Source organism: Molossus molossus, unplaced genomic scaffold (assembly GCF_014108415.1).
Source record: "Molossus molossus isolate mMolMol1 unplaced genomic scaffold, mMolMol1.p scaffold_m16_p_18, whole genome shotgun sequence".
Taxonomy (NCBI): Eukaryota; Metazoa; Chordata; class Mammalia; order Chiroptera; family Molossidae; genus Molossus; species Molossus molossus.
In genome coordinates, this window is record NW_023425353.1 from 15,395,096 (window position 1) to 15,414,100 (window position 19,005).

The 19,005-nt window shown below is 44.4% G+C and overlaps 1 protein-coding gene across 15 annotated transcripts in view; it reads right to left on the reverse strand.

Annotated features, from left to right (window-relative positions):
• Positions 1-16,809, reverse strand: part of PXK (PX domain containing serine/threonine kinase like) — a 78,058-nt gene extending 61,249 nt beyond the window's left edge. For 6 of the 15 annotated variants that reach the window (XM_036266252.1, XM_036266265.1, XM_036266264.1 and 3 more), the window contains exon 1: positions 16,615-16,809. In XM_036266252.1, coding sequence (XP_036122145.1) covers positions 16,615-16,716 — 102 coding nt within the window. In that variant the 5' untranslated portion in view covers positions 16,717-16,809. Of the gene's footprint in view, positions 1-644; positions 914-16,614 lie in introns of those variants that run through there. The other 9 variants (XM_036266249.1, XM_036266248.1, XM_036266253.1 and 6 more) reach the window with 5 other exon arrangements.
• Positions 16,810-19,005: the final 2,196 nt, after the last annotated feature.

Genomic DNA, 19,005 nt, shown 5'->3' on the forward strand with positions numbered 1-19,005 from the left:
GGATACAGCATTTTAAATAGCAGTTCCTGTAGCATTCCACAGTACAATGACCCTTAAATGATGCCAAAGCAAATTATATAATTTGTAAGATGGGAACCCAGTATTCCATCTTACATCAAAGCAATAAACAAACAAACAAACAAACAAACCTCAAAAATGAGGCTTACCCAGCCGGTGTGGCTCAGTGGTTGAAGGTCAACCCATGCACCAAGAGGTCGCCAGTTCGATTCTCAGTCAGGGCACATGCCCAGGTTGTGGGCCTGGTCCCCAGTGGGGGGCATGCAGGAGGCGGCCAGTCGATGTTTTCTCTCATTGATGTTTCTGTCTCTCTTTCCCTCTCCCTTCCTCTCTCTCTAAAATCAATTTAAAAAAAAGAGGCTCAATTAAATAGTAATTAAAAATGAAATATAACCTTTATTTGTTCAACAATCTTCCTGTCCCTTGGGCCAACACCCTAAAAGTGTAGAAACAGATGCAGTGAACATAACGTCAGAGAACCACCCACCACATATTTAACTGGCTAAAAAAGACAGTTCAACACACAAACTCCAATCTAGTTGGAAATATTGATTTTTATGTGAGCTCTGGTAGCTAAGGTGGCCAACCCCATCCCTCAGGCCCTCAGCTGGCACCAACCCCAGTACCTGCTGGGACTGAAGTGCTCCTCCTCCTGGGGCCACTTCTCCGTCTGCCCATTTGCCACTGCCCCGAAGACAGGCCAGGAGGGGTCCTTCTGGAGCTTGAAGGAGGAGCCGGTCACTGTGTGATGACCACCCACAATGTGCACCATCCCCCATGGCACCTCACAAGTCCCCAGAGGAAAGGGCACCAGCTTTCCATGTACAGCTAAACCCAACTGCCACTTACTAGTTTTTGTGACCTAACTTCTCCGAGCCTCAGAATATTCATCTGCAAACTCATACCTTTCCAGCAGGGTGGTGAAGATCAGATGAGTCATATATTTAGAGCATCGGGCACAAACACCAGCTTCGTAACTTTCTGCTAAGAAATCAGCAAACACAGGTGTCTGCCAGGGGTTGTATCACGGCTTTAAGCAAGCACAGGGACAGCAGCACTGCGAAGCGCACTGAAGGAAAATAAAAAGCAGCTGTTCTCTCTGAACATCTGCTTGTCCATCTCTGACTTCTAACAGGGGGTGCCATTACTCCAGCCTCTGTTGTCCCAGCTTCTAGCCCACTATCAAAGTGAGCTAATTAAAAAGTCTGCCCAGCCGTGGCCGGTTTGGCTCCGCGGATGGAGCATCGGCCCGCGGACCAGAGAGACCTGGGTTCAGTTCCCACTAAGGGCACATACCTCAGTTGCAGTTTGTCCCCCGGTTGGGGTTGTGTGGGTGGCAACCAGTCGATGTGTCTCTCTCACATCGATGTTTCTCTCCCTCTTAAGAAAAAAGCCTGCCTCTAAAATAACCTGAATATCAACAATAAGAGAATGGGTCAGTTATTTATGGTTTATCCTTTTAGTGGAAGAATATGCAAGCCTTTAAAAGGGTATTTTAAAGTAATTTTTTATTACATGGGGAAAGGTGTATGCTATAATGTTAAATATAAAAAAAGGATAAAAATTGTGTGATAACTTTGACAGATAACAGCAGTTGTCTCTGGAGATAAAATATGTGTGGTTTAAATTCTCTTAGCTAATTTTTCAATATTTTTCAGGATATGACCAGTGAGCATATATTACTTTTCTAATCAGGAAAAACAAATTAAAAAAAAAAAAAGTTCCTTGGTTTGCTACACATTTAATTTTTAAAAATGTACTTTAACATAGGAATCCTGAATGATAAGGTTTGAGATGATCTGCTCTTGGTAAGGGCACAGTATATTATCAATGAGAAATGCAAATTATCAGCTTTTTTCCTTTGGCAAGGGAACTTTTAGTCATTTTATGACTCATCAGCACTTTCACTGAGGAAACTGGGAAACCAGAAAATGAAAGTCAAATAAATTAACCCTTCCACTGGCATCAGGGGTGGGACGGCATTTGGTGGGAAAAAGGCTTGAAAGTATAAGTTGAAGTCAAGCAAGAAGTGTCCCTACTGGTTTCAATAATTTATAGTAGAGCCAGTCACCATCGCTAAGGATAACAGCAGGTTGACGACACATAAATTTGTTCTACATAAGATAAAAATGTCGCAGTGTTCTCCTGAGACACCAGTTCCAATTCATAACCAACCTGTGACTATACATGCCATGCTGCTGTATATATCCTCAGCGCTCAAGGTAGCGACTGCTGTTTATGGAGTACTTAACTCTGCGCCTTTAGCTCATTGCATCTCCCAGCAACACCTGGTGGTGTCACTATCCCTCTTTTACAAGAACCCAAGGCTCAAACCACCCATGCCTCAAACAAGTACACTCTGCTGTGTTAAGAATGGACTTCACCATGGGCCTGTGTGACCCACGGCAAAGCAGTTCCTACAGTTCTGTTCTGCAGCATTGGGCAGAATGCTTTCACATCATACACCCCCTCATTTTGATGAACAGAGGTAAGCTGAACAGGCAGAACCAGTCCATCAAGTCAGGAAGAAGCTGGAGAGAGTGAGGGGCAGAGCGCAGACAGGAACCCAGGCTGGGGTAACATGAGCTAATACAGCTGTAAAGCTCTCAGAACACCGCCCAGCCTAGTCTCCTGACGTTAATGTCCCCACACCACATAACCCCCCTTTTACTACATGTACACAAACTGCTGTCTAAATCTGGGCTGAATGTGACCTGGGCACTGCATAGAAGCTGAGCACACATAAGGAAACGATGTTCTCTTCACCATGTTCAGTAAGCCCCACCATGAACATTAGGCAGGCTCTGGAGAAGCAGAAAGGAGCATTTTTATATGAACATGCCTAAAGTAGACATTAGGTTTATGGAGTACTCAGCAATTTGAATGGCAGTTAATTTCGGTTGTGCCAAAATGGAATGGGGTCTTTGAGTAGGTTGTTTTGCTTCAATACTAAGCTCCTGTTAAAATCTAACAACAGCTGCACAATAACTGAGCCTCTTCCCTGTGTCTTACTGTTAAAAGCCCTCTAGTTGCAGGACTAGCAGGTCCTCTCTATAGCTCAGCCTTCCTCAATCAGTTCAGCAGTTTAAAGAAAGGAATGACCGCCCTGGCCGGTTTGGCTCAGCGGTTAGACCGTCGGCCTGCGGTACAGAGAGACCTGGGTTCGGTTCCCGCTAAGGGCACGTACCTCGGTTGCAGTTTGACCCCGGCCCTGGTCGGTTGTGCGGGTGGCAGCCACTCGATGTGTTCCTTTCACATCGATGTTTCTCTCTCTCCCTCTCTCTCTCTTCCTCTCTCTCCCTCCCACTCTACCTGAACAAAAAATGGAAAAATGTCCTCAGGTGAGGATAAAAAAAAAAAAGAAAGGAATGACCAATATGGCAGCTACTGTTCACATGTGGCCTGTGCCACTAAGGGGGCTGAATTTTACATTTTATTTGGTTAAAGAAGTTTAGTGGCTACAGTACCGAAAAGTACAAATATAGACTACTTATTTGCAGATATAAACATAGATATCTATAAAAATGTAATAATATTAAACACTGTGCTATGATTTTTTTAAAATTTATTTTATTTATTTTTTATCCTCACCGAAGGACATTTTTGCATTTATCTTCAGATAGAGCAGGAGGGATAAAGGAAGGGAGAGAGAGACACATCAACGTGAGAGAGACACATGGAGTGGTTGCCACCCACATGACCCCAACCCAGGGCCTGGGACAAACTGCAACTGAGGCACGTGCCCTTAGCGGAACCGAACCCGGGACTCTCCGGTCTGTAGGCTGACACTCTAACCGCTGAGCCAAACCAGCCGGGACATGATTTGTTTTATTTCCACTTAAAATATAACATGAATCTCTTTCCATATTAATAACCATACATCTGGATATTATTTTTTTAGAGATTAACATTTTTCTTTATTGATTTTAGAGAGAGAGAAAGGGAGAAAAGAGAGAGATAGAAACATCGATGAGAGAGAACATTGATTGGCCGCCTCCTGCATGCCCCCCACTGGGGATCGGGCCCACAACCTGGGCATGTGCCCTGACTGGGAATCGAACCGGCAACCTCTTGGTGCATGGGTCGACACTCAATCAGTGAGTTACACCAGCTGGGTGATCTGGACATTAATTTTAATGTCTATATCTGTGCTGTCCAATATAGTAGTCTCAAGCTACTGAGCACTGGTCCAAATTGAGCTATGCTGTAATTGTAAAATATACATGATTTCAAAAATTCTGTATGATATAAAGAACATAAAACATATTAATAATTTTAAAACTGATTACCTGTTGAAATGATAATATTTTGGATATAATGGATTAAGTAGATATTATTTAAATTAATTTCACCTGTTTCTTTTTACTTTTTTAATGTGGCCACTAGAAAATTTTAAATTATGTACGTGGTTTGCATTATGTTTCCACTGGACAGCACTGCCCTAAGGCCTCCACTACAGGTAATGAACCCCACTCCCGTGCGGCCGAGGCGGGAGAGCTGACAACGGTCACCGCATCTGCCTCTGGGGTTCGCAGCAGTTTACACAGAGGAACAACCAGGAGCACTGGAAGTGTTTCAGGATTTATGTGTTAAAGGCTATAAGGCTTGGGTTTTATTTCTACTTTTTTTTTTAATCTATCAGTAAAATAATTATATTTTCTCCCTTTAACTGAGAACAGTGTACACTCAGGAAGTGTGGGAGGTGTCAGAGAGATCAGACGAGTGGGTTTATGATTTAGCTGGTTTATCATGGTTTTGACCATTATGCAGATTTTTAACTGACTCTGCTCTCTGTCACATATGATTTCATTTACACCCATAGTGGACCATGACTAAAGGCAGGCCTAAGGAATGCTGACAGTAAAACATGAATTAGTGAGAAGTTAGAAATACGAGAAGTAGAATCATCATAAAAGTGGTAATTCTGCAAATTGTCTGAAATGCTCTTTATCAGTGCTTTACATTGTAGTCATTTTATCACAATTCTTACTGTCTCTAAATTGCAAAAACCAGTTTAATTCAGACCCCACAGATTAATATAATTTTTAATAATGCACTGATCTGAATAGAATACTTTTGATTTAAAATTACTTCCAGAGGGGTTTTTACAATTCAATACTGTATTACTGTGAAAGGAGTCTATAAGTTAAAGAAAAACAGGGGGAGTGGGATTTAGAACGTCCTCTGAACTGCTCTGTTAAGCCTTTCCTAGTTCCCTAAACCCCACAGGGAGCTGGGTGGACGTAAACCCCATAGTGGGAGCTGTGACCTCGCTGCTCCCAGGAACACCAGTGGCACTTTCAACACCCTCCTTCACCTTTGGTTTAGGTGTCTACTGCCTCTACAAGGATGTAAGCTTCCAGTTTCATTCATTGTTTTATCTTAATACACAGCACAGTGCCTGACACACAGGAGACTGTCATAGGTGCTTGCTCATGTTCCCAGCACCTCAGAGGCTTTCTGACACAGACACAGAGAAAACTGTGTGCACCTCCAGGGTACATGCACGTCCACTTAGGGGAAAGGAAGTCAGCTGGGCTACAGAGAACACAGTGCCTTTCTCAGGTAGCAGCACTCTGAAGATGTCAGCCACCCCTCTAGCCCTCCCACCCCCCCACCTCACAAATGTCAGCATGGTCATTTGGCAAGAACAAAGTAGAGGGCTTTCTACTTTATTTTTCTCTCTGCAGCCAGAGGTCAAATGTGTATGCCCCAATGCCAGGGTTTCTCCACAATGAACAAAAGCTGGGAGGTGAGGAGCTGAAACGGGCATTGCCAGTGGCCTCCTCTCTTCGGGCCTGGCCTCCAGGAGCTCATCTGCCAGTTCGGTGGCAGGGCCCACACCGGCCCACCTGCCTCTCCCACCTCTTCCGCAGCCTTTGACGTCCACAGCCAGCCCTGCAGCCAGGCAGGCGGGGCAGGACACCTGTGCTGCCTCCCTCTGAGCCTGGCTGTCCAGACGTGTTCCTCTGGGGGGAACTAGGGGAAGGGGTTGCCCTTTGAGATGTCACTGATCTTTTTTGCCATCTGTTAGCAAAAGTGCTCATAGTTGATGGTGAGACAAACTTCTTCCATGCAACATACTTGAGTGACTAAAAAGCCGCCTGTGCTCTGGCAAACACAAAGGTAAAAACAACAAAACAACTGCTCTTATGTGCTGAGCTCCTTCAGAATGCTCCACGTAAATGAGCTCAGTTAATCCTCACAGCAGCCCATGCTATTCCCACTTTATAGATGAAGAAACTGGCCGGAGAGATTAAGCAATGTGTCCAAGGTCACTAAGGCACCGTCTCTCCTCCAGTTATTTAGTATCACCTGTGCCACAGGGGTGTGCAAAATAGAAAACAGAGCAGTAAGAATAACGGCTGTGGAAAATGCTTGCAACTTTCAGCCAAAGCTGAATGGGACCTTCAGAGGCAAGAAAACAATTTCCAGCTGGTAGGTAAAACAGTAGGTACCAGTCTACAGGAAGCACCTCAAATAACTGCATTCACCCATCAGATTCACTCATTCTACAAATATCGACTGAATGCTTACTATCTATGTGCCAGGGACTGTGCTAGTTTGAAACTGAATCAAACTAGGAATCAAAACATAAACGTAAAAGGCCAGATTTAGAGTAAAAACAAAAATATCCCAGAGAAAGACATTGACAGAGGTGAACAAGGTGCCCATAGGCGCTCACCATCTAAGGAGTGGGAAGGGGCAGAAGTGTGCCCTCCATGCACAGACCCACCTCTCCACCCTCAGCAGCCCGACTGCATAGAGCAGGGCTGCTCACCACTGTGTCCCCAGAGCCAACCACAGCGCCCACCAGAGAGTCAGAGCTCGAGAAGTCCTCATGGAATAAGTGAGCACAAGGCTGCCAGTGAATGTGGAGATCTACATGGTCACATGCAGAGATGCCTAGAGCATGGCAATGTGCCACCCAGCCATTCCCTGTGCTCTGGTGGGTCACTGGGTGCTGCCAAGCTGGCCAGACTCCTGGTCTGACACTAGAGGTCTAGTGTGAGCAGGCCCAGTTCAGGGTTCATTTCCTTCTGCTTGGGCCAACAGGAAAGCATAGGTGCATGTGTGAATGCACGTGTGCGTGACTAAAGTGCAATGAGTCCCTGCCCAGGAATCACTTGTCACCTGGGGGACGGGCAGGCTCAAAGGAAGGCCCTGGATGAACACAACTTTCCTTTTCACCTCTGCAGGTTGTTCTTAGTTTTACATCCAGGATTCTGCCATACCAACACTCCATTCATCCCCTCTTTCCACTACCGTAAAAAAAGTCTCAACTGAATTAATGAGGAGAGAAATGACCTGTTTTTGATGAGCCGTGTCAAAGAAATGTGGGCAGCCTTGTTTAGCTCTCATAAACAGAGGTGCTGTGATAAGCAGGCGGAACCCTGGCGGGGGCTCAGGCACCCTGATTTCCGGCACTCTAATAAGTCAGCTGGGCACACACACCTAAGTGCACTAGGCAAGCTGCAACCTATAGCAATTTTTTTCACACTAACAGGACATAATTCATCTATTATTCTAAGTATAGAATTTTTGTAAAATAGGGTGTCTGTGGTTGTGTACCGCATTACGATACACATATCTCACCAACTAAAATAAGTAATTCTCCAAGTTTACAGTTCTTAACAATTTTTCCAACAGTGATCCACAGCCTAAGAGTAGGATGTAGGTCAGGGAGGTTCTGAGAGCTTACATAAACGTATATGAGTGTTTATGGAGAATTTGTTCCTCTGGCGAGATCCGTAAAGGAGCTGGATCTGAAGAGCTAAAGAACTTGCACTTAGAATATATCCTGAGTTTAGCCTCCTGCAATGTTATAAAACTTACAGGGTAAAAGCCAAGGGGTTCAAAGTTTCTTTTCAGAGTAATGAAAAGGTTATAAAATTGATTATGGTGAAAGATACAGAACTCTGTGAATACACTAAAAGCCAGTGAGTTGCATACCTTAAATGAGTAAAATGAAGGGTATGTTCATTATACAAAGCTGTTAAAAAAAAAAACAAAAAAAAACCTTCCAGGCAGAATTCCCCAAACTAACATGTTAATAGAAGAGTACTCTCTTGGCCATCAAAAAACAACTACTTGATTATCTGAAGACAACAATGACAATGGAATTCCCTTTTGCTTTCAACTGCACCCTTTTAGTAAGCAGGAAGCAACTCGATATCTTGATCTTCAGCCAGAAGCAGCCAGACTTAACCACAAATTTGGTAGTCAGCAAGGACAGCTTGAGACTAAATGGTCAATCTGCACAAATTGTTCCCCTCCTGAAGTCCAAGTATTTACCCCAAATAAGAGCTTGTCCCATACTCCTTAGTCAAAAGTTTCAAATTAAAAACGATAGCCCCCAGTCACACCTTCCTTTCCCCCTACCATGTGCGTGCTACTAGTGAAGGAAGAAGTCACTGACAAGGACGACTTCCAGTGGAAGGGGAAAGGGCAATGAGAAAAGCCTATTGCTCTCTCTCCCACCACACTTCCAAACACTTAAGCACTTCTGAGTTCTAAAACAATGTTCAGTCCAGGTCTCCAATTTTTTTTTAATCCTCACCTGAGAATATTTTTCTATTTATCTTCAGGTAGAGAGAGAGGGAGAGACAGAAAGAGACAGAAACATCGACATGAGAGGGACACATCAACTGGTTGCCTCCCGCACGACCCCGACCAGGGCTGGGGATGAGCCACAACCGAGGTACGTGCCCTTGGCTGGAATCGAACTCGGGACTCATTGGTCCACGGGCCAAAGCTCTGCTGCTGAGCCAAACCAGCCAGGGCCAGGTCTCCAATTTTTAGGATGCCAAAAGCTGGAACATAAAGGAGTTTCATTGCATGTGAAGCTGCCAGAAACCTCTAGCAGCTTGAAAAGGAACCACTACCTGCTTGCAGTGGGTTTGTATTACTTGCTCCAAATGACCTTCAATCAAAACTCTGTATTTTGGACAATCTCAAGATCACAATCCATATGAGAGCTGTGTACACTGGGTGGCTGTTTCCAGGATTCCCCTAGAGAGCAAAGCATATAACTATCTTTTCACATAAAAAAAACTTCAGCCCCAGAATCCTATGTTTTCTCCTAGTAACTATAGCCAGCTTCTTATTTGTACTTCTACCGCAGGAAACCTTCTAATGTGATAACCCTCAACAGAGGTGATATATGAGGATTATGAATCACCAGACCCTAAATCAGGCTGCAAAAATTATCCTCTTCCATAGGAAGAGATTATGTACTTACAATTTCTAAATTACCAGTCTCTAAAAGCTTTCAACTCAGTTTTCTGAATGCATCCATCCCAGGTTTCAAGGAAAAATACATATTCAAGTTGAAAACGATTGATTGCCAGAAAATAACGATTATTATTTTATTATGATGTGTGGAAGTGCTACAAGTTAACTACCATACTATCTGCATTTGAACTATCTCAGGATCACAATCCATATGGAAACTGTATACACTGGGTGGCTGTTTCCAAACATCTTCACAAAAAACTTTTTAAGTATTCAGTATAAATTGAACTATAAACTTCCAAGTAGCATCCCAAAGGGAAGACCAGACAGATTCTGTTACTGAGCACTGGATTGCCTTAAAGCATCTGAAGACAGTGATGTCTCCTAATTTGGCATCACATTTGAATAGGTATTTTGGTAATACATGAATAAAGTTTTAAAGACTATTATAAAAGGTCACTGATTAAGAAGCTGAAGCTCAATAAACCAAGCCACAAGAGGAACTTCAAAACATCTGTGTTGTGACAGGTGAAGATCCTGATTGACTTGTATGCACTTTGTAAAACGGAAGACCTCAGAATCTGATAGAATAAAAGCTCCACGAAAGCAGGAGCTGTCTAGTTCACCACCATGTCTCCAGCACGTGCCTGGCACGTAATAGGCAGGCATTCAATACATTTCTGTTAGATGAGTAAGTATTGTTGAATAAATAAACTGTGCAGGAATGCAGTTTCTAAAAGTCAAAGGTTCAAGGAGAGATCGATTTTCAGTCAAGATCTTAACACAATATTATCTTTGCCACAGATTTAAATTTTTTTCTGTTATGCTTAAATATCACTAAAATTATCTTTTGTTTCTCAAGAACAAAATGCACCAAATGCAGAGAAAAAGGTCCCTGATTCAGATGAACCTCAGAGAAAAATATTTAACAAGGAGAACACTGAGGTTAAGAGCTCTCACACCACCATACACTGATCAGCAAAAATTGGATGTGCATATTTGATAACAACCCTCTCCAAAACTGTCAGTGTCCTCTGGTTTCTGTTTCAGCTAAGTAAGCATTTTCTCAGCCAACTGACTAAAAGTTTTCCTTTTCATGTAGCCAAGAACTTACAGATTTTCCTTGTCTTCTCTTTCAGTCCTCCTAGACTTTCCCACAATTTACCCATGTGGCTTTTTACCAGAATTCCTTTTGTTTGGAAAATCCTTCCCTTTTCTCCTTACCCTCTAAATGTTAAAAGCACCCTTTCCTTAAGTACTGTCCTTTCTGATTTTATAGAAGCTTCATTTCCTTATAGACCAGGCAGAGGCCCTGTCTATTTCCTGAAGCTAAATTCACTGTGCTCCATAAAAGTAAAAATAAAATCATTCAAACCAGTCAGGCAAAGAATCACTTACCAGCTTGCACCCTTTCTGCCAGGGCATCCCAACATGCCTTTCTGGTGGTGACCATGTGTTCCCTTCATCCTTCTGGCATCTCTATTTTCCAATTGACAACATTTTCCCCTCTCCAGTCCATAAAGCCTAAATTATATGTCACCTAAAATTTTCTGCTATAAATTCTGTTCCCCAAGACTAACCAATCTTGATAAATGAAAGGAACTATGGGCAGAAATTAGTTTACTTGCAATACTAACATTTTAATGTGTTTAACCCTTTGCATGTATATCACCAGGGAGTGAATAGACAGAATAAGGAAGGAAGGAATGCACTTTACAAGTACTTCATAAAGATTATTTCATTTGTGCATGGTAGCAACCTTGAGAGGCAGGCAGGGAAGGCATTTATTAACCCATTTACAGATGACAAAACTAAACATCAAAAAGGTTAAGTGATTTACCCAACCAATGTCACATGACTAGCAAGTGTCAGTCCAAACCCCTACCTATTAAGATCTTGCCTCTTCCAACCCAAAGGCTGTCTACTATATACTCTCTGTATGTTTCTGTCCTATAGCCAACGACCAACTTCCTAGAGATTCAGCATTTCAAAGAGAAGATGCCCCTCTGACTTTTGGAACACCACCTCCTTTCAGCTGACAAGCCAGAAAGCCATCTTCAACCTTCCCACAGGAAACAATGCCTTTTTCTTCTATATACCACCCTCAATAACTATTTCTTTCCAAAATAATTTCCAACAGTTCCTGTTTTAAAGAAACTTACTCAGAGGGCACTAGTAGTCCGAAAGACTTGCATCAGCATGACTTTCTCAATAAAGTACAAGGCTAATGCAACATTTTTCAGTCTGATTTTACAGCTAAGATGACAAGAACACAAGAGTCAAAAATTATGCAAGACAATGCTACACTTTTTTTTACTCCAACACATTTGCCTCTATGAGTCTCCTGTGAGTCACTATCTTTTGTATTCAGTCATCATTATATGAACTGCCATTCTCTCTACCCTCGATTATTTTTTTTATTTCTTAAAGAAAAGCTCTGCAATAGAAAAGGGATTCTATTATACCTTTCCTCACCTTGCTGCAGCACTGACCTCTTAACTTAGTGCCTCAAATACCATGCTGTCCAATTTTCATCACTACCATTTTACACAAACAGAAGGAGAGGCAAAGTAAAGTTGCAATTCATATATTAATTATTCAACAAACACATATGAAATCCTATCAGATGCCAGGGCCTGGGGCTAAAAAAATGAATACAAAATGTCCCTCCTCTCACAGCCTGGTCAGGAGGAAAACTAACAAATTACAAAATAAACTGATCAATGTGAAGGTGGAGGTGAGCACATGGCTTGGGCAGTAACCATCATGGAATTATTCCTGGAAGAAGTGATCTGTGAGCATGTATAAGCATCTCTCTCTTTAACCCCAGTACAAAATAAACCTAAAAGACTCAACTCCAGACTTCAGGTCAAGACGGCGGGTAGGTAAGGGCAATATTGCGTCCTCCCACAACCACATCAAAGTTACAACTAAACTATAGAACAACCATCATTCAGAACTGCCTGAAATTGAGCTGAATGGAAGTCATAAAACTACGAAATTAAAGAAGAAGCCACATGGAGACTGGTAGGAGGGGCGGAGGCGCAAATGGGCTGGTCCCACACCCAAGTGTGGCGGATAAAAATCAGAAGGATACCTGGGCTGGGAAGGTCCTCCCTGAGGACTGAGGGGTCCCCGTCCTACACCAGGCCCCCAGCTCAGGGTTCCAGTGCCAGGGAGAGAAGTCCCCATACCTTCTGGCTGTAAAAAACAGTGGGAACTGAGGCTGGTGGAGCCCCAGGCAGCTCCTCTTAAAAGACCCACACATGGACTTACTCGGACTCACACCCTCTAGGCTCCAGCATAGGGGAGGCAGTTTGAAAGGCACCAGAGACATACGGGGAAGAACTGAGTTGTCTGGCAATGAGGTGAGACCTGGAGGGGCAGCTTTCTCCTGGACAGACTTGCTGTCAGAGAGGCTGTTGTTCCAGCCGCCATATCTGGAATTCCAACAACCTGGTTCACACTGTTGGCCCTGGTGATTCCCTGAGGCCCTGTCCCACCCAACTTTTGGGCCTACCAAAACTGTTTCCCATGGCTTCACCATAGGATTGGCCTGTCTTGGATCCTGCTTCAGAGTTTCCTGAAATCTCTCAAACAAGCAGCATCTGGTCTCAGCGAGCCCCATACCTCTTGTTAAATGGCCCCACGCCTAGCACTAGAAGCAGCCAGCCTTGGTTCACAACTTGGCTTTTCCTGGGCACCTCCAAGCCCAGCACAAGAAGCAGCCATCAGCAGATCACTTTGTAGCTTATGCCAGGTGGCCCTGGGTAGAACACAGGCAGTGGCTGACCTTGCCCCAGAGCCAGCACACCCAGTGAACAGCTTCAGACCACATCAAAACAATACCATCTAACCACCTCCACAAGTGATACACTCCATGAGTGGACTCAGTGCGTACCAGAGCCCTGATGAAGTAAGTCTTGCTCTGTGTGGTGGGCCCCTACACAGCTGATCCTCCAGGGTAGTCAGAGGCCAGTGGTCAGTGGGCACAGCCAGTCCTTGCAGCTGATCAGCCTGAGTAAATCCTTCCCATTGACGTGCCAACAGCAATCAAGACTCATTTACAACAGAAGGGTATACAGTCCACGCTAGGGGTGAACCTTGAGGGCCCAGCTGGGGTGACCAGGGAGGATGTGCCACTAGACCCTACAGGACACCTACAATAGGCCACCCTACAAAGCCTAGGAGACATAGCAATTCTGTCTAATACATAGAAACAAACACAGGGAGGCAGCCAAAATGAGGAAACAAAGAAACATGTCCCAAATGAAAGAAGATAACAAAATTCCATGAAAAAAAACTAAATAAAATGGAGATAAATAATCAATCAGATGTAAAGTTCAAAACACTGGTCATAAGGATGCTCAAGGAACTTAGTGAGAACTTCAAGGAACTTAAGGAGAACTCCAAGGAATTTAGTGAGAACATCAACATCATAAAAAAGGACCTGTCAGAAATGAAGGATGCACTAACTGAAATAAGGAATAATTTACAAAGAATCAATAGTAGAGGTGGTAAAGCCAAGAAACAAACCATCGATTTGAAATATAAAGAAGCAAAAAACACCCAATCAGAACAGAAAAAATAAAAAAGAATCCAAAAAAATGATGATAGAGTTGCCTCTGGGACATCTTCAAGTGTGTCAACATTCATACCATTGGGGTGCCAGAAGGAGAAGAGAGAGAGCAAGAAATTGAAAATCTATTTGAAAAAAAGAATGACAGAAAATTTCTCTAACTTGGTGAAGGAAACAGACATACAAGTCCAGGAAGCACAAAGAGTTCCAAACAAGATGAACCCAAAGAGGTCCACACCAAGACACGTTATCATCAAAATGCCAAAGGTTAAAGACAAAGAGAGAATCTTAAAAGCAGCAAGAGAAAAGCAGTTTGTTACCTACAAAGGAGCTCCCATAAGACTGTCAGTTGATTTCTCAAAAGAAACTTTGCAGGCCAGAAAGGAGTGGCAGGAGATATTCAAAGTGATGAAAAGCAATGACCTACTACCAAGATTACTCTATCCTGCAAAACTATCATTTACAATCGATGGCCATATAGTTTCCCAGACAAGAAAAAGCTAGTTACCCAGACAAGAAAAAGCTAAAGTTCATCACCACCAAACCAGTATTATATGAAATGTTGAAGGGTCTTCTTGAAGGAGAATAAAAATATGAACAATAAAATGGCAATTAATACATATTTATCAACAATTGAACCTACAAACAAAATGAATAAGCAGAACAGAAACAGACTCATAGATACAGAGAACTTTTTGTTGCTTACCAGAATGGGGGGGGGGGTGAAAAAGATAAAGAAATTAATAAGTACAAACTGGTTGTTACTCCAAGGTTGTGGGTTTGAACCTCAAAGGGAAGTGGGGAGAGAGGGTGGGAAGAGATAAACCAAAGAACTTCTATGCATATATGCACAACCAATGAACACAGACAATAGTGTGGGGAAGGCAGGATGGGGGATTGGGGAGGAGGAGATCAATGGGAGAAAAAATGGGGGACATCTGTAATACCTTCAACAATAAAGATAAGTTAAAAAAAAAAAGGAGCCGACTAGTCAAACATCTAATTTAGCCCGGCCGGTATGGCTCAGCAGTTGAGCATCAACCCATGCACCAAGAGGTCATTTGATTCCCAGTCAGGGCACATGCCCAGGTTGTGGGCCAAATCCCCAGAGGGGGACATGCAGGAGATGGCCAATTGATGTTCTCTCTCATTGATGTTTCTCTCTCTCTCTCCCTCTCCCTTCCTCTCTCTCTCTCAAATCAATAAAGAAAAAAATATATTTTTAATCTAATTTAATTGCTGGATTTATTCTCGGCCCTGGCCCAGTAGCTCAGTTGATTAGTGTTGTCCTGATACCCCAAGGTTGCGAGTTCAACCCCCCCTCAGGGCACATACAAGAATCAACCAATGAATGCAAAAACAAGTAACAAATCGATATTTCTCTCTCTCTCCTTTCCTCTCTCTAAAATCAATCAATAAATTTAAAAATTTAAAAACATTTTGAAAAAAGGAATTTATTCTTGACTCCCTGCCCTAAATGTCAACCCTCAACTCATACTACCTTAGCACAAATTACAGAGGGTTTAACAAATTCTGTCCTATACTTTGCCTTCTCACAAGTCCGTGGAACAGGATTACAGATATACACAATGAAATGAAATGTACTTTTAAAAAACACGATCATTTTCCTAACTGGAAATGAATGATGAACAATCCAAGCCCTACAAAGCATAGCTGTCAGAAGAGGAAACAGGTTCAAAAAGTCCCACTTTAATACAACAGAATGAAAGGTCTCTTTGAAGTCACCAGAACAGCTTGAACAAAAAGAGAAACAGAAGGCTATTGTGGGGCCTTAGCCTCCAGATGATGAACCCCAAACACACTGCAATGGTAAACAAACAAGCCTCTGAGCTGGGAATCTGATTTGGTGACCTAACAAAACATTACAATTTAAGGAATCTCCCTTTTCCCATTCATTATTTCCCAAAGTCCCACTGGCTGGCAGCTCCTGTTTTCTTTCCTGGTTCTTGGGTTTATTACTTGTAAATTATAATGCATAGTGTGCTTTTCCAAAAAAGGTACAGGCAAATAAAAACAACCATGGTTTTAAAGCCACATAAAAGACAGTGTAAGTAACAAAAATGAACTCTGCTTGTGTTTACTACGAGGACCTATTACTCCTTTATGCTACTCCAGTGGATTTTAAACTCTAATGAATGCTACCACTGCCCACTAAATAGCAGGTTAGCTTCGGGAGGGAGCACACTCATACACCTGCCTCAGCAGGACCCCAGACAGCCTGCTTCACGGTTTCCCGGGCCTCGGCCAAGCAAGCACCTGACTGGAACCGGGGCTGCAGACCCCAGCCACTTTCGCTCTGCTGGCCCATCAAGTAGGCTCTGGAGTCCCGTTTCCACTTGGCCCTGCACACCCTCGTCCCCACCACTCAGATCCCCAGCGGGAAGAAGGGAAACTCCGCGGCCCCAAGGAGAAGGCTGGCGGTGGACATAAGTGGATGAGGGTCCTAAGTGGTCTGTTACCGGGCCGGCCAAAGGTGGGCCCGGGAACCCAACACCACCCCAACTCGGAGTCCCTCCAGGGCGCCGCCGAGCCCCTCCCGTTCTTTGGCCCAGGGGGCTGCGATCCCCACTCTCGGACCCTTCCGGACCTCAGAGATCGCCCGGGCCCCGGGGCCCAGTCCCAGACCCACCGCCAGCCCAAAGCCACCCGGCCTGGGCCGCCGACCCCTGCCCGTGTGCCCGCCCGGGCTTCCCTGCCCGCCGCCCGCAGCCTCTCGGCCCCGGGCGGCCCCGCGCCGTCCGTCCGCCCGGCGGGCCGCGCACCGTGTGGGACTGCAGGCTCTGGCTCGCCTCGATGGCTGCTGTCAGCGGCACCGTGTCGTCCAGCAGCACCTTGCCGGCCGGCGGCTTCTCCATGAAGGCCATCCCGGGACGCCCGTCCGCCACCGCCTCGGGACCAGGGGCAGGAACCACAGGCGCCGACTCCAGCCGCCCGCCGCCGCCGCTGTCAACACGCGCCGCCCCACGCGCCGCCGCCACCCGCCCGGCCCGCGGGGTCCTAACGCCGCCCCACCGCCGCGCTGTCAGCACTGGCCGGTCTTCGCGCCGCTGCCTCCCGCGGGGTCCTAGTGCCAAACTCCCGCATTGGGCGCAGCCCTGGACAAGTTCTTCTCCAAGGTCCTTGCAGATGCACCTCACACCCGGTACACCTAGCACCAGCTCTCTGACCCGCGGACACTTCACCCTAAGCCATCACCTCCAGAGATCCTCAGACTCGAAGAGACGGTGTCCTCAGCCCCGTGATCCAGGAACCCTCAGACCCACAGATTCCCAAAGCACACTGCTCAATGTTAGATTTTCACATCAGGCCCTCAGAAGCTGGACTGTCAGACTTGAAACCTTTACAACTGGACCTTTTCGACCTTGGCCTTTCAGACCCAAAGACCCTAAAACCCAGGAAAAAGGCCTTCAGGATGGGACGCTCAGTCTGCACCCTGTAGATCCAGAGACTTCCTAACATAAGTCCCTCAAATTCAGGTTTTACAGAAACTTTTGCACCCCACTCTTCAGACCCAAGAGCCTAAGAGCAGGGTCCTCAGAATTAGAACACACAATTGGAGCCCTTGGACTCCAGAACTCTCAGACCCAAGCTCTTTGAATTAACTGGGAACCCTAAAAACTAGGTACTGGTCCAGGGACTCCCAGCCTCTACACTTGGCCCCAGCTCTTAGTTCAGTCCACAGGCCTTCAACCATGAGAACCCTCAAACAAGATCCCTCAGACTTAGGGTCCTCAGTCCCACTGCACCAGCTCCAAGAACCTCAAACCCAGAGCCAGAGAACTTTGTGCCCAACTTTTTGGCCCCAAATTTGTCCCACAGTCTGTCTGAACCCAACGCACAATACTGGCACCCCTTACAACCCCTACCCTCCCCACACACAAACATGAAATCCCACCCACACTGCTCTCTCTGAGGGATCATCCCAGATGATGCAGAGTTAGACTTGGAATTAGATGACCAGGATCTCCAAGGCTCTGCCATTTACCTGCTGTGTGATCTTGAAGAAATTACTCAACCTCTCTAATGTTTCTCACATTGATGTTTCTCTTTCCCTTCCTCTCTCTAAAAATATCAATAAAAACATATTTTTAAAAATCAGATTAACAAAAAATATTTAATGATGTTGGAAAATGCTCTTCATATAATAGTAAGTGAAAAAAGTAACACAGTTGACTTATCAACAACATGGGTTTGAACTGTGTGGGTCAACTTATCTGTGGGTCTTTTTTCATAAATATACAGTCAACTCTCAGTATCTCCAGTTTTGCATCCACAGATTGAACCAATCGTGGATCAAAAATACTGTTTTGGGGGAAATTTAATGTTAAGAGACTTGGTCATCTGAAGATTTGAGTATTTATGGTGTGTGTGTGTGTGGGGGGGGTGATCCTAGAACCAAAACTCCTTGGAGATACCAAGGGTTGACTGTGGTTAGGTTTTGGGGGAGTCAAAAGCATGGGAGTCAGTGCCCTAACCCGTGCATTGTTCAAGGGTCAACTGATATATGCACTTGTGTGACCCTAAGTTTTAAAATTATATTTATAGGAAAAACACGAAAAAAAGAATACACCAAAATATTACCTAGGGTCTCTAGAAAGTGTTAGCACAAGGCTTTCCATTTTTATGCTGTTTTGTGTTTTTCAAAATGTCTCTAATGGAGATATTTTACCTGTATGATTAGGGGAAAAATATGAGTTGCAAGAGTCATGAAACAACCTTGTCTAGTCTTTACAAGGAAAAGGAAACTGAAAGTGAGAAATCAGATACTAGATGGAGTGAAGCCAGAAACTCTCAATCTAGCCTTTACCTTCCTCTGGAAATTCTTGCCTGAACTAAGACCCTCAGAATAAATACTCCACTGAACCTTATAATTTAATTTTCATTTTCTCAAATCAGTGCCTTGTCAGTGATCCCCTGAGGACCTTGGACTTAACTGGATCCCCAGATTTACTGGAGACCAGACCCTAAACCCTAGATAGCCTCAACATCTGTTTGGCTTTTGAAGTGGCTCACACAGCATGGGGGAAAACCCTCCCCAGATAGTGCTGAGCTTAATCAAATCAGCTTTGCTTCGTCTGTCTGGGCAAAGCTAACAAGGTATGCAGTGCCTTAGTTTTTGCCACATCCACTACTACTCAGGGCTAGCAAGAAAA